At 47.0% G+C, this 26,732-nt stretch overlaps 1 protein-coding gene and 1 long non-coding RNA gene across 3 annotated transcripts in view; both read left to right on the top strand.

The window, feature by feature from the left end:
- PRPSAP1 (phosphoribosyl pyrophosphate synthetase associated protein 1) overlaps window positions 1-26,732 on the top strand; it is a 31,983-nt gene that overhangs the window by 334 nt on the left and 4,917 nt on the right. The window contains exons 2-9 of one of the 2 annotated variants that reach the window (XM_064522552.1): window positions 644-755; window positions 11,751-11,803; window positions 13,745-13,811; window positions 18,779-18,951; window positions 19,381-19,496; window positions 20,594-20,649; window positions 21,197-21,342; window positions 26,646-26,716. In XM_064522552.1, the coding sequence (XP_064378622.1) occupies window positions 673-755; window positions 11,751-11,803; window positions 13,745-13,811; window positions 18,779-18,951; window positions 19,381-19,496; window positions 20,594-20,649; window positions 21,197-21,342; window positions 26,646-26,716 (765 nt within the window). In that variant the 5' untranslated portion in view covers window positions 644-672. Of the gene's footprint in view, window positions 1-25; window positions 756-11,750; window positions 11,804-13,744; window positions 13,812-18,778; window positions 18,952-19,380; window positions 19,497-20,593; window positions 20,650-21,196; window positions 21,343-26,645; window positions 26,717-26,732 lie in introns of those variants that run through there. The other variant, XM_026103899.2, reaches the window with a different exon arrangement.
- On the top strand, window positions 4,167-6,288 carry LOC135330233 (uncharacterized). Its single transcript, XR_010392110.1, has 3 exons — window positions 4,167-4,530; window positions 4,818-5,031; window positions 5,376-6,288. It is a non-coding gene; the product is annotated as an uncharacterized LOC135330233 (long non-coding RNA).

Below are 26,732 nucleotides of genomic sequence, written 5' to 3' on the forward strand. Positions count from 1 at the left end.
GAGCGGCGCTCTAGGCGCGCGTCTCTGTGGGCGGCGTCGTGTGGCGGAACTCGTCTCGCTCTGCGTTGGGGGAGCGGCGGGGTGCGCGCCGTCCTCGCAGCCCCGGCCCCACAGGGAGCCCTCCGACCCCACAGGGAACCCCCCGGCCCCGCGGGGAGCCCTTCTCCTCATAGGAACCCCCCCCCCGGCCCCACAGGGACCTCCCCCAACAGGGACATCCCTCTCACAGGGCTCTCCCTGGCCCCGCGGGGATTTTTGCCCCCCCACCAGGCCTCCCCCCAGCCCAAATCCCCCCTTTCCAACCTCCCCCCGGCCCTGGTCCCCCCCTTTCTAAGCCCACCCCCCTCCTGCCTCTCCTCAGGGCCCCTGTGTGTGTGTTTTGGGGGGCAGCGCCTCCCTTGCCTGCTCTCTTCCCCCCCTTCCCCTCCCTCGCACCCACGGGCACCCCTGTTCCCGCCCCACACACACTTCTTTTACACTTTGCAATTAGAGTAAACCAGAAAGGTCCTAGGTAGCAGAAGGGTTACCCTCCTCCTCCTCCTCCTCCCCACCCCTTAAGGGGCGGTGATAGCGGTGGAGAGGAAGAAAAGGATGCCACGGAAGCTGTTGTTGCCTTATAAATCTGTTTTTTCTCACTTTCGAGCTCCAAGGGGTTTGCATGATTCCTTGGCAATGAACGCGGCCAGAAGTGGCTACCGGGTCTTCTCGGCAAACTCCACGGCAGCCTGCACCGAGCTGGCAAAGAGGATCACAGAGTAAGTTCCTCCTCTTCCCAGTTTCTCTTTCCGTGAGTACTCCTCTTTGCAGGGAGGCTGCTTTCAAACTGGCTCCGAAGGATTTCAGCATCCTCCCACGTCCCCACGCCAAAGGCGTCTCACTGATGTAACTGTGCTGCCAGCACCTTTGCTGTGGAGGTTTTAACCTGGGAGTGTTTAACAGCTCTGTCTTTCTCCCACTCAGTGCTGGCTGATCTCTCCTGATAACTCGTTAGGATTTAGTGATGAAAATGGACCAGTTGTTTTCTCTGTCTTGTGTCTTTAACACCAATTTCCATGCTGCAACGTCTGGATTGCAGCTGATGCTGTTACTTCTTGGAAGGGAGAAGGTGAAACTTGTCTAAACAAACATCAGAAAGTGTTTACTTGTTTTGGGAGATGCTCAAAACTTTCTCTGCTGCTTTTTGTGGTGAAGTATTTGTAACTTTGTTTGCTTAACAGCTTCATTGCTTCATTGCTTGGAGTGTGAGGAGTGTTGCATGTTCAGACCTGGGCGCAACACCAACGTTTGTACTAACCAAAGTACATTAGCTAATCGTTTTTCAGATGTGGTGGAACAGGTGGGTAGCCTACGCTACCAAAAGAAAGCTTGATTTAGGGACAAAAGTGTGCCCCTTTTGTCAGCCCATCAATTTAGGCAGAATGTGACCTTGGCTCCGCAGGGATGGACGCGTTAGGTCCTGTCGAATGAGGTGTGTAACAGCTGGCTCCAAGATGGGGCTCTTGTTTTTTAGCGCACAGAGCAACGTTGAGTTTTTCCTCCCACTTCATCCCTTGTTTTGAATTAGTTTAGTTCAGACCAGGACAAACAGCAAGTGGGCACACGCAGCTGAAGGAGCTTTTCTAAGAAACAGGCATGTGTTTATTGTTGAGGCAGGGAAGCTGTCATCCTGGAGCTGGCTTCGGGTTTCCTTTCTGCTTCCTCTCAGCCACAGCGCGTAGGAAGCTGCTCCCCAAATTAGGGGTCCTCGGTGCTTTTTTGTCTGCCATGGCCAATAGCATCCTCGCTACCGCTTAGAGGCAGCTGTCCACCCATTTTTGTCTCCAAGGGAATGTTTAAACTGGAAACAATTAAACAGGAACCAAAAATAGGTGTGCTGCATTCTTAAACTGCAAGAATGTTTTGATATTCCTCTGGGTAGCTTAATAAACAGTGTGTTCAGTCCTCAGCACAGATAATCTCTGTGAAGCTGACTGTGCTGTTTGTCTGGGATCGCTGGTGTTGGTGGGACAGATGTAGGATAACACTGAGCCTTCTTTGGAGGAGAGGTGGGGAGGGAAGTCTTTGTATTTGAGAGTCGACAGGGCTACTTCGCGGGGCTTTTGCTATATTTAGTCATTTCCATATCACTTTGCCTTCGCTGGTACAACTCTGAAAATAAACTCTACTTGAGAAGAAAGTCCTGCTGCAGCAAACGGGGCGTGCTTTCACCAAGGCCCGTCCTGTTGCGTCAACATGGGATATAGCAGAACCCTCCTGGGAACGAGGGGACAAGTTCCAAGTTCTCAGGACTGAAGGAGTAAACAGCCGTTCTCTATCCTCTGCCCTTTGTCTTAAAAATAATTGACCGTCTTTTAAAGACGTAGTGAGGAACAGCACGGAGCAGGCTTCCAGAGGTTGTGGCCTGCAGCTGGCTGTGTAACGTGCTCTGTTTATGTTCGCTTTTCTCCGTTGAGGGGTGATGGGTGTGAGGTTTTAAAAATGTTTGGAATTTCTTCTCTGCCTGTGAGAGCACAGGTATCCCCAGATGTGATAAAGGGCTACAACCTGGTCCAGGGTGTTCAGTGATGCTCCGAGGAGAAATGACAGCCGAATTGTGAGAGCGATGTCCTGGCTGTCCCTCACAAAATAAACTTGTAAAAGAGTCTTTTTGCCTTGGCTATATCATCAGTAAAGAAGTTGGGTACTTGAGAGGTCATATTAGCGCAGTAGTGTGATTTATAGCTACTGCTTAAAGTGAAGCTTAAATACGCATAGCTTCCCCATGTGTAAAATGGGAATAGCGAGCACTTAGAAATGGAAAAGTGTCGAGTGTTTTTGTGGAAGCAGGGTGCAAAATCTGGAACTGTTAATAATACACATTTCTCCAAAGTAAAAAGTCCTGAAAACCTGGTGGCATCTTCAGCCTCTTCTTGTAGTGTGGTTTTGTACTGACTTCCCCTCAGAGCTCAGGGGCTGTTTCAACAGGTTTATAATACATCCCTTGTTTTTTCAGGTTGCAAAAGATGCGTGACTGCTGGCTTTCCCACCGTGTCACATCCCAGCACGTACTTTGCTGGGGAGGTCAGTTGTGCCTTAAAATAGAGTCGGAGCAGTCTTATAAGGGTGAGTCTGTCATCTAATATTGTGCGTTTTTTTTAAAGTTTTTTTATGACCTTTAGCATAAGTAGTAAAAGAACTTTAAAACAACACGCAATATTAGGAGTAGGGCCCTTTGAGACGCTGCCTCCGTGCAGGCTCCGTTGCTGTTTGCCTGTAGGTATGATGCCAGTGGAACTGGCTGTGATGCTGATGTGCTGGGTTAAGAGGAAGTCAGGAGTTGAAGGTGGCTTGTTTTAGTGACACTGGTGCAAAGGGGTATGACACAGAGTGGGGAGAGCACAGGGTCTGTATGCTGCAACCGTTATAAGAAAGGTAAGCAAGCCCTAGAAATACCCCTTGGATCTGTTTGGGATATTCAGTACATAACCATCTGGGTAAAAAGAACGCTCTGAAGATCCCCTTCTTGAGTTAAAATCAATACTTGAGTCCTCCTGCTTTATCCCTTTTCTAAAAAAACAAACAAACAAAAACCTCGATGCTGCAGGGGAGCAATTTGAACAGCTTTCAGATGTCTGCTTTATGTCAATCTCCTTGCCTCATTTAATGCAGAACTTCCAGATTTGCTTTTGATTCAGCCTCTGAGCGTGGCATTCTGGCACACTTCCGATCTTTACAATTTCCTATTTTGCATACTTCTCTGGTCACAGGATGAATGACTACATGGTTGATATAACTTTCCTTTTGAATTTTTAGAGCTTGTGTTTATGTTAGCTTCTGCCAGGGAGAAGAGATTGTGCTGATTTTTGAGAACCAAATATGTTGAAACTCCTAAATAATAAAGATGCTTAGATTCAGGAACACTGAAAAATAGTTAAAACCCTATGTTCACTTGTATCTTGTAAATTAAGTGGGATTTTTTTTTTTAAGTCTTTCCCAGATGGAAAGAAAAACTCCACTGTAATTAGGACACTTGGCACCTGATTACAAGCTGCTTTTGCAAGGGAGAAAGATAATTTCTGTGACCAGTGGTGATCCCTACTGGGCCCTGTGCGCTGGTAGTGGGAGGGAGGAGGTCTAGCAAGTCTTTCTAATCTCCAGAGTCGGACAGATGCATTTCGATTTCCCTCTGAACACAGCATTTGGCACAGAGGGTACAAATGTTGCCTTCCACTCGCTGCCCGTGGTTTTGGCTGGAGAGGGTTGTTGACTGAAGTGTGCTAACACCTCCCCAGTGCTCCTGCAGGTCTGCCTTGTCTGGAATGCGATGTTATCCTAAACTCACCGCAAAGCGTGAGTGTGAACATCCTAAACATTCATTTGTTCTGCAGCATGGAAAATGACAGTGATCTTAAGATGAAAGGAATGCTGTGAGCCTAAACGATGTGGAGTAATAAGGAAAAGATGGAGATTCCTATTCTGATCTTCGATCGTGTAGAGCCCCGTAAACAATGCTGTAAAACTGGGGCAATGCTTTCTGTGACTGAGCTGAAGGTGAGCTCTGCTTTTGGAAGACAGTATTTTAGGAGGACTCATAGCAACTTTCTCTAGCTTAAGAAAGGAGCGTTTCTGACGGGATGCAGGAAAAGCAATGTCAGACATCCTTGTTAGGCATCTTGGCAAGCGACAGAGCACAGGAGAGGATGTTACGGGGGGTGGGATCACAGGAACCTGGTGTTACTGTTCTCTCCTGTCTGCAAATCCTGTTCGGTGTTTGGGAAGGAGCTCGAGGGTGGTGCTCTGGAAGGACAGCAAATAGCCACAACTTATTTCCATCACAGAACATGAAGCACTGTGGCAGGAGCGAAACAGATACTACAGGGTAAAACTGCATCAAGTTTTTTGGCAAAAGGAAATGAACAACCAGCTACAAAATAGTATGGTTGGAGAAAGACACGGAAGGTGCTCAGTGCTGGAGTAGAGGCACTGGAGAACGTGGAGCAGCTGGAGTTTGAAGTATGCTGCGAGTTTCTCTGTGCAACTTAGATGGAGCAGGTAACATGACTGAGCAAACTTGTTTTGCATGGTAGCCTTTATGCTGGCTGATATCGGATTTGGGGTAAGTTCCTTCATGAGCAGCGGACTGGGAAGAGTAGAGGAAAATCTGTGCAGTGCTTGCCAGTGATTCGGCTGCGTAGCTTTGGTAATGACTGGAACAAATGATGCAAGTGCTGGGTGGCTCTGGAGGGAAGGCGCGGATGAGAAGCAAGGATGGTCTTCAAGTATCCAGTCATGCTGGGGAGAGGGAGTGAGGCAAAGGGGGGCTAAAAGATTATAGCAGTATGTGACCAGCTTGCCTCGTATGCCTAAAGCCTTCTCTGTTTCCTTTTCCTTTCCAGATCTGCTCTTGAATTAAGAGATTAGGAAATGTACTGTACAGCTGCCACTGTGCTAGCTGGACCAGCTGGCTGTGGTCTTTATTTAAAGGCTTGCTTGAGCGTGGGAAGAGCAGTGCAGACTCGGGCTGGAGCTTCCTTTGCCCTCTGCTGGCCGAGGCCAAGCACAGAGCAGATGCTGTTGTGTCAGCGCCAGCACCGTCTAGAGCCCGCAGCGGTCCAGCAAGTCCGTAGGTGTGGGGAGACGAGGCTATTTGCAAAGCCGAGACTAGTGAAAGTGTAATGGAGAAGTTAATGCCAAAATAAAATCATATCATAGTCAAGGGCTTCATCTGGATACAGCATTCTCTGTTCAAATTGAGTTTTTGCACCGTGATCTGGCTGTAAGTTTTGTTCAGAGATGATTTTACGAACGTTTTTGAGGTGTTTGTCAGAGTAGGAGAGGGAAAGGCAGCACAGGCTGAGAGACAGAGTGCTTCCCAGTGGCACTGGGACGTGCTTTAATGGTGTGAAATACTGCAGGTTGGGTTTGCCTCTTGAATTTTGATTCAGCTAAACATAAATTCTCTTTTAACTGACTGTCCTTTGTCTCAGGAGTGTAGTATAGTGGTTTTTTGACAGTCTTCAGAGGAACATTTTTCAGTAAGGTCTAATATAACCTAGCCGCATTTCCTAAAATACTGCAGTCTCTCTCTTCCTTGCTCATTAAACTACAGGTGACTTCTGGGCTGTTCGCATTTAGGCAGTGAATTTAAGACAGATCTTATATTAAGCTGTGCATACGACACGGATTGTCCTCCTGGCATGCACTAGGACTGCAGCAAGCTAGATCATTTCTCCTGGGCGATATTTACAGGGAGGGATGCTCCAGATCAATATAAATTTTTGCTAGTCATTGCTCTCAGAGCAGTTTTGTAAAGCCATACTCAGAGTTTCTCTCTTATTAGCCCCAGAGGAGTCTGGTCGGTGACCAAACTTGGGCAAGGATGGCTGGCAGAGGAGAGGGGGGAGCAGGGCTTTTCTTTTCAGCGGCAGTGAGCACTTACAGAGTGAAACCAGGCACTGAGACGGTGTTAAAAAACGCTTGAAAAGCTGGGAGCCATGTAGAGTAATCGTGCCCTCGGTCCCTGCTGCGCCCAGCCCTCTGCGCTGGGCTTGACGGGACAGTACGTGCAGGGCTCTTGGAACAGATCCCAGCTCTGGAGACTTGCCTTTAAAAACAAAAACAACCCCAAACTGAGTTTCTGTCTCCTCCTTTGCTTGGAGAAAGGAGCTTCCAGATGTGAACTTGTGCTCTGATGTCCACATGGGGCTGGTCAACAAGTGGGATTTTGTAAATACTGTAAAATCAGCCTCACCATTCTCCGGTCTTAAACGTGTCTGTATCAGCAGAAGCCCCGCTGTAGCCAAATAATGCCCCACATAATAGGACTTTTGTGAATGAGGCTTACTTTGCTTGGAGACATGATTTAGCTGTAATACTTAAAGGATCCTTTTTGCCAGAACAAGCTATATCTCTCTGCTGGGGTTCGTGGTCTCGATTACCTGTACTAGCAGCTTTTTTTTTTTCCTAGTGTAGATCTACCCATGTCTGCGACAGCTTGATCCAGTAATTCATACAGCTCTTGTTCATATTGTTATGCTCTTAGTCCTGAAGCCAAATGTAAACATAGTCTTTGCTATCAATTTAATTCCTCTATGCCTAAAGCAGTGAGCAACTGGGAGCTTTTGCAAGGGGACAATTTAGAGGAAAAAAGAGCTGTGAATGGAGGGAGGCAAGGGAGAGGCAATGGGAAGCAGGAATTTATCTCTGTACTTGGTTACAAACGGTTGCCCAGAGCCTGTTTCATGGCTAAGGCTCTGTTCTGCCCTTGACTTCTATGTGAATCTCCCTTTTGACACAAATCCTGTGGAATTCAGGACTTTACAACAGGAGCTGTACAAACAGTCCCCCTTCTTTAACAGCCGTGACTAAATCAAGGTTTTATCGGAATCCCTCAACGGCTGAAGTCTTGGCTTACGCATATGGCTTTGGGGGAAGGTGTGCCCCTTGGGTAAACATACCTAAACTGATTGAGTGTGCTTTGGTGGAGCTGCCCGTTGCTCTATCTGCCATGCTTACTGCTTGGAAGATTGTAAAGCGTTGCTGGCAGGGTTGATGTATGACATACGCGGGGAGTTTTATCTCATATCCTTCCCATTGCTGCCTCTCTTGTTTACTCGCAGTCAACAGTTGGTGCAGATGTGGGATTTATTGCCTGACTGGAGCAATCTATGATCCACTCATTTCTTTAAGTCGTCAGCTTCTTACTGTGTCTTCTGCTCTTATCTGTATCCAGGTTCCGTCAGGGAGCAAACTTGCCTTTCCGACTTCTTCTTCCAGTAGCACAGAAACTATGCTGCTGCCACGCTGTCTGAACAGCAGTGTATCGGGCTCTTGTTTCTTCTTGTGCAGAGCTGGGACCTTGCCAGTCACATGCTCACAAGGCATCTCAAACCTCCGCTATGTTTGTTTTCCACCACTTAGCGCTGAATGTGCCACCTTCCAAGGGGTGTTTTGCTGAGATGTGTCCAGCTGGACTGGTCCTCGAGCTTTCCCTCCTGCCTTAGCCACTTCCCTGCCCTGAGGTCCAGGACTGGCCAAGGGCAGCTGTACGCTCTCATTCACAGGGAGTTTTTTTTCAAGTGGTGGGGTCAGAACGTGTTGCCTGTGGTGAAGCCAAAATGCGTGTTCCTCCAAAGTGAGCTCGCAAGACTTGCCGTGCAGTCGTGGAAGAACACGTTTGAGTCGTTAACCATTTTTCCCCCACTGTTTTCATTCTGTGTGTGTGTGGTTCTCAAGCTTTTGAGTTGGATGCCTTGGCAGGAATTAGGCCAGGCATCAGTGAGTGCAAGTGCCTGGCTCCGTCATCAGAAAGACAGCGTGATCCCACCGAGTGGCAGGATGGAAGTGAGCACTTGACAGGTCTCCTCTGGAGAACTCGCCTTTACTGTGCCGCAGCCTGCGAGTTGGTCCTTGGGGTTCACAGAGCCTGGCTTTCCTTGACCAGCTGCCTGCTCTTTTTTGGAGTGGTGGCACCACGGATGCTCTCGTGTTGCAGTTGCTCGTTTTCACTTAGCAGGACAGAGATGCTGAACTAAGAGTTTGGGTGGCTTGCTGGGCTGCACAGCATCTGGGTGATGCTGCAGTTAGCGGCCAAGCTGGGCTGGTTACTGCTCTGTGCAAGCCGTAGCATAGCCTGCCCCTCTGCAGCCCCTCTGCTGCCCCATGGCTTGTTCTTGGGTGATAACCTTGGCTAAGTGACTGTTGAACCGTTCAGCAGAACGATGCGTGACAGCTAGCAGGGAAACATCAGCTATTGCAACAGAGATCTGCCAAGCAGAATAATGCTGGTTAATGCTGAGGAAGCCTGGTGAAAACAAGGGGCCTGCAGTTCGACTGGCACGATCTGGGCATGCAGACAACACACGTATGATTCTCGGTTCAGAAGTTTGCTTACAAGCTGTGGGGAGTTGCTGGAGTAGCTCCAGCTGTGGCACGATGTGCTTTCCCAAACGCACCATCAGGGCAGTGCTGAGAGAAGGTGTGTGCGCCAAAGAAGTGCTTCGTAGCAGTTAAGCAAGTATATCATTGCGTTAGAGTATTCGTTGTCACAATTATTCTAGGCACGCTTTCTGGTCCAGCTCCTAGATGGCTGAGTCCAGAAGTTAGTGTCTGACCAGCAGCATGCCAGTGTCGAGCTGTCTTGCTCATTGACTTGTTCGTTGCTCCTGAAAAAGCAAATCTTTGTGACAGTTTGGGTATGAGGCTGAGTTTGTGGCTCAGGAGATGGGGAGATACTGACTACAGAAAGAGGCAGACTGTGGGGAAAAGCCTGCCACAGACTTCTGTGTCTTGCAGAAGAAGTTAGGAAAAGGACCTGTACTTTGTCTTTCTGCCCTGATGATCAGAAAACAGGCCCATGGGATGGGGCCCAGCCTGCAGCTCGGAGCTCAGTTCCCCTCCTGGTCCCCCTGCAGAGGGATATCTTGCAGGAATACCAGGATGGGATGTTTAACCTGTTTTTACCTCAGTTTCTCCACTTGCTGAATGGGGTGACCTACCTGTACAGCACTCTGAGCTGCAGCAGCTGTTGCCCTGGGATGCTGAGTGTGTGGGGTAGCAAAGCCTGAACAAATATTGGTGCTGCATCTGCCTGCCTGCACCTACAGCACAGCAACTTTTGTTACTGCATGTTCTCCTTCAAAGGACACAACAAGGAGGACTCCCGAGAGGGCCTGGCGCAGGGGACAGTTCAAAATCAAAGCCACTCTTTGCAGAAGAGGAGCCAAGCCCTCGTCCCTGGTCCCCTTTGAAAGTGCCTGTGGGCTGTGTCTGACCTACCAGTGGCAGTGTGTTTTTACACCGCGTAAACACGTCAAGATAAATCTGCATGCCACTCCTGTTCCCGCACTATGAGGTTTTCAACCAGGAGATTTTGAGGGTAAAGTTGACCTTAAAACAGTTACGTATTTGTGTTGCATATATTAATATCTTCGGCGAGAAGATTTTATTGCTGCTTGTGAAGGGGCCCCAAATGCATGCCCGTTTTCTGTAACGCTCTGGCAGGTACGTTTGCACTAGGGACAGGAGAAATGCAGTTCTTTTCAGCAGTGTAAGGATAAGGTAATTTGGGATGACGTTGGCTGTGACACTTCCCCTAGGTTTAAGATCACTGCTCTTTCCAAAGATGATTCTGAGCAGACACATGATACAAACACAAGCGTAATTCCCTTCTCCCCAAAACAGTCTTTATTTAGGGTTAGTCCTGATTCACAAGATTTCTGTGTATGTCCAAATAAATGTAGCATGTGTGCAGACAAGAAATGGCTGCCGTAGTGGACATGCAGAATAAATCGGCGCGTAGGCACGTTCACTGAAAAGACCCCCAAAGGCAGGGAGGGACTTGCCCCGTGCTCCGGCCAGCTGGGCTGCAGCACCGCGCTTGTCCCCCGTGTCTCACTGATGCAGTGTCTCTCCGCCGAGGCTGCGGGTTAAAGCACGCCTGCCTCTGAATACTTAATAATGGATTACTTGTCAGAACAGTTAAATACAGAAATGTCACCTGCGGGAATAGTCTGCCATGTGGAGCCTTTGAAAATGCTTTTCAAAATGAATCTTTATTACATAATGAAGAACTAAAAAATACAATAAAGGGGAAGGGGGGCTGCAGTCTTTGGGATGAGTGTTCTCGGCTTGACATTTGGGAAGAGGAGGGAGTGATGTGAAAAATCAGGAAACTTGCAGTTAAACTCTCTTCAATCAGCTGAGTTATCTCGGGAGGAAGGTTTGAAAAAGGGGAGAGGGGAGTTAAAAAGTGGCTCAGTTGCCATTGATCAGATCTGCCTGAGGTGCAGTTATATAGCCTTGACTTTGACCGCAGCAAAGCGTGAGCCAAGGGGCCCCCTGGATCCGCGGCGCTGGCTCCGTCGCGGGGCGAGCGTGCACAGCCTGCGCCGAAACGTATCCGCTGGATTCTGGTCCCCTTGCTGCTTAGAGCGTAATCTTGGCTAGGAAGGATGTCCTTTGCCGTAACTCCAGAGATGTGGCCTCTGATAAATCATAAAAGCACTGACTATTCTTAGTATGTCGTTAATCTGCTGCAGAGCAGCAAGCCCGAGGAGCGCTTCAGCAACCTGCCACACCATATAACCTTAACATCAACAAATAATGTAGCCGGGGAGTGATGGTAGCATTTGTGAAGGGATGCTTGATGATTCGTGTGACCTACTTGTTTGTTTGGAAGGGCTTAGAGGTTGGGCATTAGAGATTGTATCCAAATGCCTTTGACTTCCAAACTGGTTTTGTTTGCCTGTTATAACTTGAATGTTTTAAGCCTCTTTTCCTAAGAAAGTCAGGCTTGATGGGCTTGACTGTGCTGCCTGTCTAATAAACTGTGGGTTCCCTTGCTGGTCTCAGCCAGATAGGGAGAAGAAAGAGCCTTTGGGATGACTTAATCCTCCAAGTTTTGCAGGGTTTGTCCTGGTTCCTGGGACTGGTGGTTGGTTACAGGGGATGAATACAGGTTAATACTTCTTAGAGATGAAAAAGCAAGCAGGACTCGGCAGTTACATGTTGTGTGTGACCAGGTAGCCGAGCAGGAAGCCTGAATGTAGTGACTGGCCAGAGGGCACGCGAGCAAACAGCTGCTCTCCGTCCAGCCAAAGTGTCCGAAGGGACCGCGGAGAGAAAGGGGTTATTGTGAAAGGAGGGGACTTGGAGGTCAGCGGCTCCATTAGGCAGTTCTTGTATTTTGCCAGTCTATAAGAACTGGTGCAGTCTCTACTTTGGGTCGTGAACTGCTCACTTCAATTTTTAACTTCCTTTGTTTTCTCCAGGCGTCTTGGTGCTGAGTTGGGAAAATCTGTGGTGTACCAGGAAACCAATGGAGGTAAGATGAATCTTTACTACTTGCAGGCCTGTCTGAGGTAATTGTATAAATACCGGGTAGCTCCATTGGCCGAACCTGTCTAATATGTGTGATGAGCTAACAGAAACAAAGGAGGATTTTTTTGCCTTCAGCTGTGATGTTGCTTCTGCTTCTGGCAGTGCTAAACTTCTGCATCTGACCTTGGACAAACCAAGTAAATGTGTTCCTCATTTTCCCCTGTTATCTCGTTTGCATGCCTCTCAGCTGACACTAATCTAAAACAAAGACTCCTGCTTTGAATGGTAGCTGCTACAAAATCTTACATGCTGGTGTGCTTAGAGAAACACCTTCCAGGTTTAAAAGTAACAGCCTGCTTTCTCAATGTTTGCCCTGCAAACTGGAAATTATCCCCTTCTCCCAGACCTCCCCTCACCACAGGCAATTGTACAGCGTACCTAGCAAGGCACCTGTCTTATTGCTTTAAAGAGCGCAAATTCAAGGATGTATTGGCGAAATGAACCTCCTTTCATCTCTTTAAACGTAGCAAGTGCCTGTTTTCAGATGTCCATGCAGGACTAAAACACTAAATGTCATTTACCATTTCAAGATCTCTATTACCATATTTGCAAAAGAGTCTAGAAGCAGAGGCAACTGATGCCGGTTAGAGTAAGTGGTGGAAACAGGAGGCTTTTGACAGTGGAGGGGGATATGCTGGAACGGTCATTCTTCAGCTGAGATCCTGTTGCCACCAAAAGTGCCTTGCTGACCAGACAAGAGTCCTGAGTTGGCCTCACCTCCTCAATGCAGGAAGAATAGACAATCCATAAGTACATCAACCGTGAGATATTGAGTGCTTTATATATCAGCAGCAAGACTCCAGGCTGTGCACATGGCTTTTTCCTTCCTCCTGTTGGGCATGCATGGGCTATGGGGAGCTCTCATTACAGTGCTAGGCTCGTCGTGAGGATTTTTGATAATGCCGTTACTATTAAAGTCAGAATGGGCCGTGCTCTGTGTAAGCTGCCATGGGAGCGTATGGCTATGATTGGATTGGCTGCTGCATTCGTGCTAGCTTTGTGCCCTTTGGGGTTAGTTTTAAATCAGGTCGCTTGCTTCAAGGTCTGAAGTCATTCTTCATCACTGCACAGCAAATCAGCCTCCTTTCAGCAGAGTCCCTTGAGGTTATTGCGAATGCCCAGGCAATTGGACTTTGACTTCTGTAGCCTAGTAGATCTTTTTCTCCTTTCACTTATCCCTGCCCATCATACATGACTGCATGGGAAATGAGTGGCTAGAAAGGCAGCCCAGGAAACCTTGGCATTGCAGAGCTGCTCCTGGCTTTCGGGTCTGAGTAAGAGGCAGTATGAAGCATGTTCATTGGAGACTTAGGTTTCCAGCCCACGTGAGTGACAAAATGTCTTGGCCGTGGTGGCAAGTGGCAGAGTTCCCCCTTTGAACTCTGTGCTGCTGATACTGTATTGGGCCGTCTGACATGTACAGAGCCAACTGCGTGGTAAGGTACAAAGGAGCCAGTGTCCCTTCTCGGTGAGTGCTAGAGGCTGTTCTGCTTCAGGTGGTTCATTGTTCACTAGTGGATGTGGTATCAACAGCTTTCAGCACCCAGCTCGGAGAAATAAAAAAGACTTATGGCATGGACGTACCCTTATTGAAAATGAAGTAATTGTCTTCTGCATGTAAGATAACAGCTATTCAGCCCCATTCTGCATTGTAAATACAAGTAACTCACTGATATGTGATGCCAGCTCCTTGCTTCACAGGACCTGCCTTTTGGAAAATCTGCATGTCTCGTTTGATGTGTACTGGGTGTGTGCACACGTAGGGTCAAGGACAAGTCTTGCAGTCTTCTCTGACTGGTGGGCAAAGTTGCTGCTAAAATATGATGTGTTATCAGTTTAAATCTGACATTTGGGAGTAAAACTGACTGTTTTCTATCCTATTCAGAAACAAGAGTTGAAATAAAAGAATCTGTCCGGGGACAGGATATCTTCATTATACAGACGATCCCCAGGTGAGTGACCTGTGGCTTAATTTTATAGCTGTGATATGCTTTGCATTTCTGGTTCAGCAGGTTGTTCCATTAGGTTTGTTTGCTGTTAGCCAGCATGATAGTTTGTCTCTTTCCATAGTTGTCATTGCTTTGACTTGCTTTTAAGATACGGTGTAGTGTTGAGCTGTTAAAATTCCCAGAGGATTGCTTGTACCACAGCAAGCTGAGAAGCTACCCATCAGATAGCTTGAGTGTGTCACTTCAGGCAAGAAAAAGTATGACCGATGGCTTTAAGTGAAACGTCCCTGGTCTGTGTGTTGGTGTCCTTGCAGGTTCAGTTGCTTGGTGATTTTTTGATTGGCACTTCCATCTCAGGATGTGTAATTTCCTCTGCTTTCTAATTATGGAGCAGCAGAGCCAGCAGCTATTGCTTTCATTACAGGTTGGATTACTCTCCCCTCGACTGTAGTGATGTGAAACTGAACTCATGAGGAAGCCCTTAGCTTCCTTCCCATACTCTTATAATTCATAATAACATGGTGCCTTTTCTTATGTGTGCCTGTTTGTTTTTAGTTTCAGCTGTTCTAGCCTTGGAATAGGAGGGAAAAGAAGTGCTGCAAGTAGCCAGAGGGCTTGAAAACCACCTGCTAACCCCTGGGAGCTTTGCTTGTCGCTGGCTGAGGAAGAGCTTAGAGGGATTGTGTTAGAGTTGGAGAGCTGAGTTTGGAGCATGGGGTGATTTTTCTTGAGTTTTGGCCAAGTGGTCCGTACAAGTTAGTGGGAAGTGCAGGGGAAGCCTATATACAAATAGTACTGCAAAATCAGCAGCTGCAAGTAGGGAAGATTCAGCTCTCAAAGATGAGGGATTGATGGGGTGCAGTTTGCTCAATTAGCTAAACAAAGGTCTTTATGCCATTATAGCCTTTTCCCAGTTAGCAAATTCTGCCCAAATTGTGGAGGTCACAAGAACTAATTAATAGGTATCAGAGCCCAAGCGGGTAGGAAAATATACTGAAAACAGAAATTTTCCTAGCTTGCCTAAGAAATACAGCCCAATGAGAATTCAAGTTCAGTTGCTCTTTGTAATGCTTGGCCTATTGATAAAGAAATCAATAGGCTGCAAGAGCAGCTTGCTCACTTCTAGAGTTCCTCTTGAAGGCTGAAACGTTTTCCTGGAAATCATCTGTCTCCAGGGAGATGCTCCAAGTGTCACTTCCCACAGGAGGCTAGTCAATCTCTGCAAGATGAAAACCCATTAATGCAGGATTGTGTTTCAGGTGAATGGTGCCGTTCTGGTGTCCCTTGTGAGAGAGTTCTCTGGAAAAACTTGCAAGTGGGAGTGGTGTAAGCACATGACAGCTAAGATATTTCAGAGAGAGCTAACTTGGTATATTAGGGACAAGCAATAGTTTTGAAAGGGGAAAACTTCCCCTGCTCTCAACTTTTTGATTCCCATGGTTTTCCACAAACTGAACCAAATGTTGCAGGCCACAAAACGAATCCTTTAGCAAAAATGTTTAAGGGTTCAAGGCCCTCCAAATGAGCAGCCACTCTTGTGCAAACAAATAATCCTTTATTCTTAAGCTGCAGCTGTGCCTTGCTGCATTGCTTAGAAAAGGCAGGTTCAAGGACATCTCCTTTTTTTGCATTGGGTTTCAAGGACCTTGCAGGAGAGGAAAAAGAGGAATGGTGTTGGATTATGCTTGTCAAGCCAGGGTCTTCTGAAAATACAATTTCTGCACTCGGTAGCAGTTCAAAAAGCAAGCAGAATATTGAGACTTATTAGGAAAGGAATAGAGAATGAAACAACCTTGTTACGCTGCAGTGCAAATCCACAGTCTGCGTCTTAAATGCACAGGGAGGGAGCAGAAAGACCTGAATACATGCTACAAGCTCGAAGTCCAAAGGGTACATAGCAAAACTAAGACAGTTACAATGGCAAGTATCATCCTGGACTGCTGGTGTATAGAATAGCGTTTGTATGAGGAAAAGTGAATAGTTTTGTATTATTTAGACTGGGCAAGAGAGGCTAGGGGATATTATGCTAGAGGTCTTCAGAATCATGAGTATCCTGGAAATGGTCATGGAGGTAATGGTCTGTGAGAACAGGGATATGTTACACAAAGCTAGCAGGTGTCCGGTTCAAAACACAGGAAACGAGGTGCTTCTTCCCAAGCATCTTTGACCTCGGGAGCCCCTTGCAACAGGGCGCTAACTTTGCTAAGAGTTTATGTAGGATCAAAAAGCCATTAGGCAAATCCTTGGCAGGGGGAACAGATCAAGGACTGTTAAGTACAAAAAGAGCATGGCAGTCTCAGGAGGTCCCCGAGCTGCAAACCGCAGGATGCTGGGAGAGTGTTTGAGAGAGGCATCGCTGTATCCTCACTCTTTGCTCTTCGCTGGGTGGCCTTTTGGTCACCGTCAAAAGCGCAGGATGCAGGGTCAGGCTGAACACAACCATTTTTATGTTCCTGCATGTGTTAAACACACAACTTGGTATTAACATAGTTATTGTAGAAAATGAAGGACTTGATGGTTTAAGTGAGACACTAGAGGTTAAAGAAAAGACTTTTAGTGCTAGACTGGTGGGCAGCTGTTGTGCAGTGGCTTTACTGAGCCAGTTGCTCAGCCGTGAGGATACGGATCTCCAGGGATAGCTTAGGCAAAGGTAGGGAGCAATGAGGGAGGGCCCTATTCTGCTGGAGAAGGGTGGTAAACAGGGGATGGGGGATAGCTGAGCTGGCCTAAATGTCGTGGTGATGAGCTGGCAGTGCCCGCGTGCAGTCTTGACTCCGGCCCTCCAGAAGCAGCTTGTGAGCACTGCTGCAGGAAAGGAGGAGGAGCGAGCAGTAAGGAGACGAATGCTCTCCTGGGTGTTCATCTGAGGAGATGCCGTGGCCGGGGTTCTGCCACGGACATTATTTTCCCCAATTAGTCCCGGCTCCGAGCCTGGCCCTGGATTTGGGTCAGTGCCCCCTGCAGAGGCCCGAGGATCAGGTCAGCGTGCCAGCTGGCTCCGCGCACAGCATCCAGGAGGGTCCAGCTCTGCTCAGCTCCAGCCGACCTGCCCTCGCGCAGCCCTGGCGAGCGTCCTGGGCGCTGCTGCAGGGACAGATGCGTCCAGCTCCGTTTAGCATCTGTGCCAGCTGGTTTTCGGGGGTTTTTCTGTGCCCGGCGTGGGGTCCTGTTTGAATGCCGTGAGAGGGACTCCTCCTCGTGCAGCCTCTCCGTTGCTCTGGTGCGCGGGGATGGGGCTCCCAGAATCCCACAGCAGCCTCAGTCTTTCTTTTAAGCAATTTGAGAAGCAATGACATAAAATATTGGATTTCTCGGATGACCTTTAAATGGGTTTAAAATTGGCTGCTTTGTTTTTATACAATACTGCTACTAGCATCTTTTTCTCTTCTCCCAGCCACGCTGGCACAGCTCAAACACCAAGGGGAAGAAACGGGTCTTTGTTCGCTTGTTGTCCTACGTGGCAGGGGGTTATGTTTTATGTAATTCTTGGCCGGGTGCTTCAGCGCTAACAAAGCTTTCTTGTGTGTAAACGGCATTGTGCGCCGGGGCCGATGGAGCCAGCCGGCGAATAAAGAGGCTTGGAGCGTTCGCAAACGGAGAGACACAAGCGGAGGTTGATTTCCGAAGGAAGGGGGAGCGGTGGAGAAATGGAAACGGTTGGAGTTTGTCACGTGTTACACCAAAAGGCTTGGGAAAGGCTATCTCTGCGCTCTGGGGGAAGGCAGCCCGGGTGGCCAGGAGGAACGCGGGTCCCGGAGTGACGCCCAGAAGCTCTGCAGAGCTTTAGCTGCTCGGTGTGGTGTTCTCCACTGCCACGCGAGAAGATGGCCTGTTCTGCTCTGTCACCTTGTGACTGTGCTGCTGCACCATCCTCAGTGTAAAGTCCCCTCCTGTGTACCTGTCCGGGGAACGGAGGTGTCATTTGAGACTGTCTTTGCTGAAATAACCCAAGCAAGGACGTCTTCCTTCTGGGAACGCTGCACGTCCTTCTGCACATCCTTAAGGTTCAAAACGGTCTCGAGCCGGCCTGTTGATAGTGCGGCTTACATGTGGAATTCAGGCCTCCCTTGATGTTGGTTTTAAGGAACTAAAAGTTTGGCCTTTTTTTCTCTTCCCAAAATAAATACAAATGCAGATTAATACACTTCTAGTGAGGCACACCGGTCATCGTAGTGTAAACCAACTGAAGATGGAGTTTATTACACGTATTTTTTGCTGTGATCTGTATATGTGTTCTGCCTGTATTGCTTTTCCCCCCCCCCCCCTTCCCTCCCTTCCAAGAAAAGTAGTTTGGGGTTTAGTGTGTTGTTGTTCCATCCATCTCTGGATAAAGTAGGTAGCATGGAGATGCTGACTTCCACCAAAATGATGTGCATATATTTGTACGGCTCCAAAATACAGTATTTTTTAAACCAGGAAAAGTAATTTGCCTTAAGTTGCTAAAAATAAAAATATCCCAGTAAATCTAATGTGGATGAAGTTGTGTTGGTTGCATGTTTGATGCTTCTTCCTTAAAAGATTATTTTATCTTAAAATATACTGTATGAAGTGATACTTGTTCCAACATAACAAAAAATGCTTTTTTTTGTGGTGAGGGAGGGAAATCGTCATAATCCTCATGTTAGGATACACCATCAAATTTTGATCCACAGCTCTTGAGTGCTGGGGTCACGTCCTGTGCATATAATAAATTGTAATGTGTTGTGGCATAATGGAAGGAGCTGCAGGATTACAATCCAGGTTTTGCAGTAGCTTTTGCTAATATATTTGCTCTTTTGCCTGGAAATTTGGTGAGAATGGTAGATATGGTGTGTGTGTGTGCATGTATATATATGTATAATATACGTATACTATAGGTGTATTATATGTATAATATGTGCACACACATACGTGGTGAATGGGTATAGTTTGAAAAGGCATCACACTGAAAGACTCCTACTCATATTTGAAATGGTTTTCCAATCTTCTAGAGATGTGAATACTGCTGTAATGGAGCTGCTGATAATGGCTTATGCACTGAAGACCTCCTGTGCCAGGAACATCATTGGGGTCATCCCTTACTTCCCCTACAGCAAACAGAGCAAGATGAGGAAGAGGGGCTCTATTGTTTGCAAGCTGCTGGCTTCAATGCTAGCCAAGGCAGGTGAGGATCATACAGGGAGCAGGATGGCAAGCTGGGTTTCTGTAAGGCATCCGCTGCCATGCATCCCAGAAGGTGACTCTCCTTTGGTTCTTCTCCTGTTAGATCTGGAGACATACTGCCAAGCACCTGAGCGACTTTGGGGGAACTAATTTTCTGCAGCTAATTTTTATTTCTTTGTAACTCTCACCTGATGAAGTGGTATAGAAGTGTCATGTTGAAATATGCTGTTGGTCTAGTGTGCAACTCTTATTGCATGTCTGTTTTTTCTTATGTCTTTGATACTTTTTACTTTACCTCTCTATACTTGTGGCTAATATGTGGTATAGTAGTCTGGCTAATAGATAAAATAGTCTGGAAAACTGAGATGTTCAAGGAACTCCAGGCATCTGATGGGCTACTTAATGAATTGTTATCTCTTTTTTTGCTTAGGTTTAACACACATTATCACTATGGACCTTCATCAAAAGGAAATCCAAGGCTTCTTCAGCTTTCCAGTAGACAACCTGAGAGCCTCCCCTTTCCTTCTTCAATATATACAGGAAGAAGTGAGGTTACTCTAGTTCTGTATATATCGGTTTGTCCTAACGTGTGCCTGACGTAATACGATAGCGGTTTTGGACCTGTGCTTAAGCAGAAACTGCATTGTCAGGCTAGATCAATTGCTCAGTCGATGAATTCCTTCTTCCAGAGCATCTATTGTATGTTTCTCAAGGAACTGGGAAAATGTCGTATTAAAGTAGATTGTATGATGGTATACTTGGGCAGAAGTTGAATTCTTGCTCATAAGCAGGAAATGAGCTTGAGCCCTCAACTGTAATTCATTGTTCTCTGTAGTGTTAGTGCCATTTGAGATGCTATTTATGCTTCTGCCTCTAGTCACCTTTTAAGTCCTGTTAAAGTGTCTCCCCTCACTTTTCGTTCTGTGGTGGGTGTCTGACTGATGTGAATAATCGACAGAGACTTTGTCTTGGGCTGCGCTTAAGAGCGCGGAGCACAGAAGGGTTGGGGGAGCAGAGGCTTTATTTTCCAGGTCCAAATGATTATGATTTATATCCTGAGGAATATGCCCCTGGACTAGTACCTTCCCATACTGGCAGAACTAACTGCAGCCCATCCACGTAGGGCAGATTAAATAGAATGAACTTTCCCACCTTCGATCTTCTTGAGCATAAGGCTAATGCCTGCTCTGTGTGGGCTCTGGGGGCTCTGCATTGCTGCAGGAGTCCAGGGTTGATACTAGGAGTCTTTGGCCTTCAGGGTCATTCACTAAACCTTTCCCTTCCTTTCCTACAGTACATCCAGTGCCTGAATCTCAGAAACAGCTACTTTTAGCATCGTATGCCAGGCCATAGCATGTGGATGCCAGTAGTGAAAGGAGGCACGAAACTGCAATCATGTGCAAAGTAGGACCTATGAAACGATTGCATTGTAGGCAGTATTGTCAGTATTAAACTTATTTGTATTGGCATTTGGGGCAGAATCTACAAATGCTGGTTCAGCACAGGAGTGCTATTGCCTGCCAATTTCCTACCAGAGAATTAAGATTTGGGGGTGGGGAGGGGAGTGGAGGTGCAATTCTTCAGCCATGTATCACTTACTAGCAAGAAGCTCATTACTTCAATAACTTTTTTATTGAATCCAGATTCCAGATTACAGAAATGCCGTTATTGTAGCCAAATCTCCTGATGCAGCAAAAAGGTAAATAGATTCTTTTATTAGCTCGTTGACTATAACTTGGAAAAGGTCTGGGTTGATGGGGTGTATGCCAGCAAAAATGTGGAGGGTCCCAGATGGATCAGGAATCAGGTCCATAAGTCCTTTGTGGCTGAAAAGTGGGATGGCATCCCCAGTCTTGCAGGTGGGTGGCTGAATTTCACAGTCTCAGCCCTGTGGGAGTAAACTCTGGAGTCTCCTGCTGCTGCTGCAGGTCTGGGTGGTTCACCTGAGCATGAGGGTCAGACTTGTTGCATGAGTTTGAGTAGTACCTGACTGTGTCAGAAACCATTTAGCACATGGAGGAACACCAGGAGACCTCTGTAATGGAGCCAAGGGGTAGAGTGAGCATTGGGATATTGGGAGGAATAAAAAGTCCTTTTTGGTGAACTTCTTACTCAAGGAGGAACCACTGTACAGCCACAGAGATGCAGTCTTTGGTTGCCCCGTTGGATTTGGGGGGGACTGCTCCACCAGACTGTAAGGTTGCTTCAGCCCAACATCTTCCTGACATACTGTGGTTGTCCTGCAGGGCTCAGTCTTATGCTGAGAGATTGCGGCTGGGACTAGCAGTGATACATGGAGAGGCTCAGTGCACAGAGCAGGACATGGATGATGGTCGTCACTCCCCCCCGATGGTCAAAAATGCAACTGTGCATCCTGGTCTGGAGCTGCCATGTAAGATTAAGTTTCTCTGCTTATCTTTGGGCTATAAGGAGAAGTTTGATGGGAATTTGCCATTGGTTTAGCTGTATAGGTATAAGCAACCTGATAGCAGTCGGACCAGTGCAGTTTTTCTCTTGAGCAAAGCTGATGTTAGCGAGTTGTGGGGGAAGGTATGAGGAGTGATGTTCCCCTTGCTGTGCCTGCTCAGCAGCATTGGACTCTGGCAAACTGCTGCTAGAGGTGGTGCTTTTAAAGTGCTCAGTAGCGAAACTCATTGAGCTAATGAAACAGAAAATGTAAAAGTGTAACTAGCAAGGGAACAAATACTGAGACAGGATGCTGTCCGCAGCTTGGAGGGGAGAGCTGGCATTGGTTTTCTGCTTGGTCTGCAGTCACTGTTACTATTTGAAGTCGTCTTCATCTTGGGAGCTAGGTGGTAATGTTCCACTGTCTACTTTGAGAAGATTTTGAGGTTTGTGTGGCTAGTGTGAATAGCGTCTCTGGGATCACTGCTGCACTTCTGTGCTCTTGCCATCGGTAGATAAACTGCTGATTTGGGAGCACAGAGCAAAGAAAAACAGAGGAAACCTGTATTCTGGGAAATGCCACCCTCTTAGAATCGCTTGTATTCTTGCAACAGCAGCAGTCAAACAACAACAGTACAGTCAAAATCCAACCCTGCCTTGGGAAAACTTTAGTTTTCTGGGTAAATGATGGTAGGATGAAAATGGGTTGTGGGTGCAGTGAGCGTGGCTGAGACCTGACTGTGGGAAACATAGCATGCTGCTGCACGTGATAAGGAGCTATCCATCGTACAGCTAAACTTAATTATGCTGGCTGTGGCTAGGGCTACCTATAAGCAGCTTCTCTTGTATTTCGAAGTTTGGGGAGAATATCCAACCAGCTTGAGGACAAGTTGTGGGGAAGGCAAGTAAGATTGCAGCCATTTTGCATTATCGAAATCATTGCTTGCTATAATGAAATCATTTAAACAGTGCTTACGCAGCTGGTTAAATTCCTCGTGGGCCTTGGGGGACAGGTGAGGTTTGGCAATGAAGTTTGGGGCTTGCTGTTATTGCCCTCCTTCTCGCAAGGGGTTTTCTTTATGCACTGTCAACAAAACAGGAATTTGCCTGGTTATTCTTGTCCTTTTTCTTCTCACTTCAGTCTGAGGAGAATTTCTGTCCTCCAAAATATCACTGGCTGAGACTTACCTGGTAGTAGGGCATGGATGCGACTGTGTCTTTGTTTCCAGGCATGTCCCTTCAAGGAAGCTCAATTGTGGGAGCTTGTGCTGCTGGAGAGCCCCATAAATGGAAGCTCATGCAGGAGTTTGCCCTTTCCAATTTAGTTATGATTTCAGTGGAAAAATGTTTTCAGTCCTCAGCTATCCAGACACGAATTAATTCGCTGGGTTTCACCGCTTTATTTATCTCCTGCAGAAACTCGACATTTGACCTTGCATTTTTGCATGCCTAAGGCTCAAATGTGAAATAATCAAACTGTTGCTTGGTAGCTGTCTATCAAGGAGGGGATGTGGGGTGGATTACGGGGTGAGCTTGTCCAAAACCCTCTGTAGAAGCGTGCTTTTCTCTCCAGCCTTTTAACCTTAGCAGGTAGCTTGTTTTGAGTCAGTGCTGGACTCTGTTACTGGAGCTACAGAATACCAAAGCAATACCTGTTTAAAAGCAGTCTGCAAACTCCTAGAGAGTCGGGGTTGTATTGCACACAGTCATGGATGTGCTCTCCACCAGACAGAGGTAAAAATACCACTAGGCTTAAGGATGGCAGTGCTGTGAATGCCTGTACTTATCCTCTCCGTTATTCCTCCTTTTCTGTCTGATTCAATGATCTGACGCGCTGTCAACCCCGAGCTGTACGCTTCCTTACTCGCGGGCTGTGTAGGGATCGGTGCGGAGCATCCTCCCCGGCTGAGGAGCAGCGGTTTTGGGGTGCCCGGTGGTGGGGTTACAGTCGGAAGGGAGGTGGAGGACGTGCCTGGGAGCAGGACCAGAGCCCTGCAGTGGTGACTTCTGGTTTATGCAGTTCTTCAGGGGCTTCCTAGTGGATTGACTGGGCTCCTGGGTCCTGGCATGCACCTTTTCTCCTTATTCTAGCAGGGATCATGTGTCCTTAATTAATGAGTGTTAAACAATGTGTCCTGATAGCGTGGCCTGGGTGACACTCTGATCTGGGGTAGAAAAATGCCAAAGGTGCTTCTGATTGCTGCTCTTAAAGTGCTGTGCTGAAAAGGCAGCAACGCCTCCCATCACTCAAAAATCAGAAATTGGAGCCTTTGAGGCAGGTTTCACTCGCGGGTTATTTTCTTTCCTTGTGCTGTTTTGTGTCTCCAAGCTTGCAGCTGCCTTTGGGCTGCACCCTAACAAGTGCATGCGTGGAGCCCCATCCGCTAAATCCCTTCAGCAGCTTTGAAACTCGGCACTTTGTGCAGACAGGTAATGGTCTCCTCTAAACTCAGAGCACAGCAACTGCCATAAAGGGAGGGAGCTGAGTGAAAAACTGGAATGACCTTAGGTCTCTTTCTGCTTCCCTGCCCTCATCTCGCTGTGTTCAGGCTGGGGCTTACAGACATGATCTGTGCTTCTGGATCTACTGCTTTGCGTAAAAATTAGCCCTTGAGTGTTCTGTTGCGCAGAGGCTCTGTTGTAAATGCAGCATTATTTTACGTGGTGATTATAATTTTAATGCACGCAGTGGTTACTGTCAGCTCTTGTTTAAGCATTCCTTAACCCATTTTGACCACTTAATTGATGCAACAGGTTGAAGCACTTGGGAATGCTGTTTCTTCATGCCAATGATCTTCTAACCTTTAATGCATGATACCTGGGTGTGTATTACTTGCATCAGAGTGAAAGTGTGGTTTAGGGTGGTTTTGCTGTTTAGGGTGGGTTTTTTTTCCCACAGTGTTCTGTGATATGCTTGTTTTATAAAAACAGTGGTTATTCTTTTTTGTTTGTTTCTTTTTTCTTTTCTTTTTTTAAGCTACAAATATCATGAGCATCTTTTCCGACTCTCCAAAAAATAGGCAACTCTTTCGACCTGAACTCTTACATAATCCAAGGGGTCCTGCCGGGCAGAAATTCAGCTGCAGCTTACTTCTGTTGCCCTCTTGTCTACATATAAATAGAGGGTTTATGTCTGGGAGGAAAATGTTGTTTTATTATTTTGAGTCATTTTTCAAGCCACCTTATTCTGCAGTTCTGACTTGTGCGTATCAGTATGAGCAAAGATTCTGAAGAAAGAGGAACCGGCCTCAGTAACGCTTGCATAAGCTCCCATCACGTTGGAGCGATCAAAGTTCTCTTGCCTTTTGATGTGGTTTTGGGTAGATTTTTGGCTTGCAGTTTTTTTTTTCTTTTCTTTACAGAGAAAATTGAACAAGAAAAAGGGAGAACATCTCTTTAGGATCCGGGTAGGTCGACGTGTTGCCTACCATACTTTAAAGATAAAGCAACCTTGAAATACAGCGTTTAAAAGCAGACAAAAGATGCAAAGCACTGCAATGTTGGTAGCTGGTGTGTTAGCCTATGAGCATAGCAAGGAATGTGTCTGTGTCCTTTATGGAATATAAAGATATCCACGAAGTGAAAATTCAAGTGCTGAATTTCAACAGCAACAAAACAGAACTGTTGAATGCTTTTAATAAAACTTTGGTAGGCTTAGGGAAAAGCAGTCGGTGGGGCGTCTTGAATACAAAGAACAGCACCGTACATGAATCTTCGGAGCTGTGGTCCTTGTAACTGCTCTCATCGTATCCCTCAGGGTGACTCGCCGACCCAGCTGGGCTTGGACTAGAGGCATTCCCGGCCCCTGAGGAGCTGTGGGAATAGTACCGGATCAGCCTGCTGCGCAGGGTGGGGAGTTTCATGCAGGACTTTATTACCCAGGAGGGCTGGAATCAACGTCCAGACATGCTTTTTGTTGGGCAATGGCATGTAATTTCATGCTGCTTATGTATTATATGGAAATAGGTTATCTTAAAGGAAGAAAATCTTGCTACCTAGCGTGGCCAAAATTTGTCAGCATTTGAGAAGCGTTTGTGCCCAGAACCCCAGCAGGCCCTGGACTGAGGAGGAGGAGGAGGAGAGGTACAAAGTGCCCCAGCAGGACACTGTAGACAGCATAAAAGTCGGGATGCAGGTGTGCTGGCTAAGCGTTACAAAAAGTTAGATGTTTCCCTTGGCTTCAGTGGTTGGTTCAGCCCAGATTATCACCTAATGAAATGCATATATCCCCCGCTATAGCCTTGCCACGCTGGGAGTTTTTGTACCCTGTTCCCTTTATAAGCTAGCGTGCTCTGGCACGTGTGAGGCTTGGCTTACTGGCAGCAGGTCCCCGTCCGGTGTCGCAGACTGATTGCCGTTTGGCGGGGGTCTGAACGCTGTCACACCTGAACGCTTGCAGTGCATCCTAGTTTGTCTCCTTTTTTTTATACTGCTGATTTCCCATAGTACAAATAAAGCTTGTTGCACATGTAGTTTTTGCATGACCCATGTCAGTGCAAAAATAGTCATGAGGCAGTGGGATTCCTGTTAGATCTCTCTACTGTGCATCAGCTAGCGCAGTTCACCAGCGTGTACTTCTGCTTCTAATTGCTAGTCGTGTTGAGCGTGTAGCACTGAGTTTGAACTGGATTTTGTCCTGCTCCTTGATTAATGCAATTCAAAAGATCCCAGCAAACTTTGCAATCTCCCTGAAGTGTTACTTGTCTGTGCAGGCATTACTAAGGGCTTTACGTGCTCTGAAAGGTCCTTGCGTCTTTCGCGATACAAGACATAGCAAGAAAGCTGTAGCCAAGTCTCAAATCGCTCACGTGATGTCCTGAGGCCAACGGATGAAAAACTGCATCTTGTAAAGCATAGACCCTTTGAGAGGTGTTGCAGGGAGAAGCCTATTTATTGTTCCCAATCACGGGACATCCCTTCTTCAAGTCCTGTTTTGGAGCACAACCGCAGGGGGAAAGAGCCACTGACATGTCACTTAGACTAGTTGCTGCGTAGCAGCAGTCCTTGCATAGGGGACTCTTAGGTATTGGGTCTGCTTGCTGCCTCTGGGGTCAGTACTGAAGAAACTGAGAGCTTCATTTTTAAGCTACAGTACTACTCATTTAAGAAGGAAAATGATGGTTATAATAGGATTTAACCGCTTGGGTTCATCTGAGGATAAAGCGGTGCACGCATCTTTATCTGTGCATCACTACAAGGCGCAGTTAGGAGAGGGCTGGCCTCTTGTACAGTGGAGTTGTGCCAGTTTGAGTGAAGCCTAACTGACCTGCTTTTTCTTTTTTTCTTTAGTGATGATGGCCAAGGAGAAACCGCCAATAACTGTGGTTGGAGATGTTGGAGGAAGAATTGCCATCATTGTGGTATGAGTGTGATGGA

Source organism: Dromaius novaehollandiae, chromosome 18, assembly GCF_036370855.1.
Source record: "Dromaius novaehollandiae isolate bDroNov1 chromosome 18, bDroNov1.hap1, whole genome shotgun sequence".
NCBI lineage: Eukaryota > Metazoa > Chordata > Aves > Casuariiformes > Dromaiidae > Dromaius > Dromaius novaehollandiae.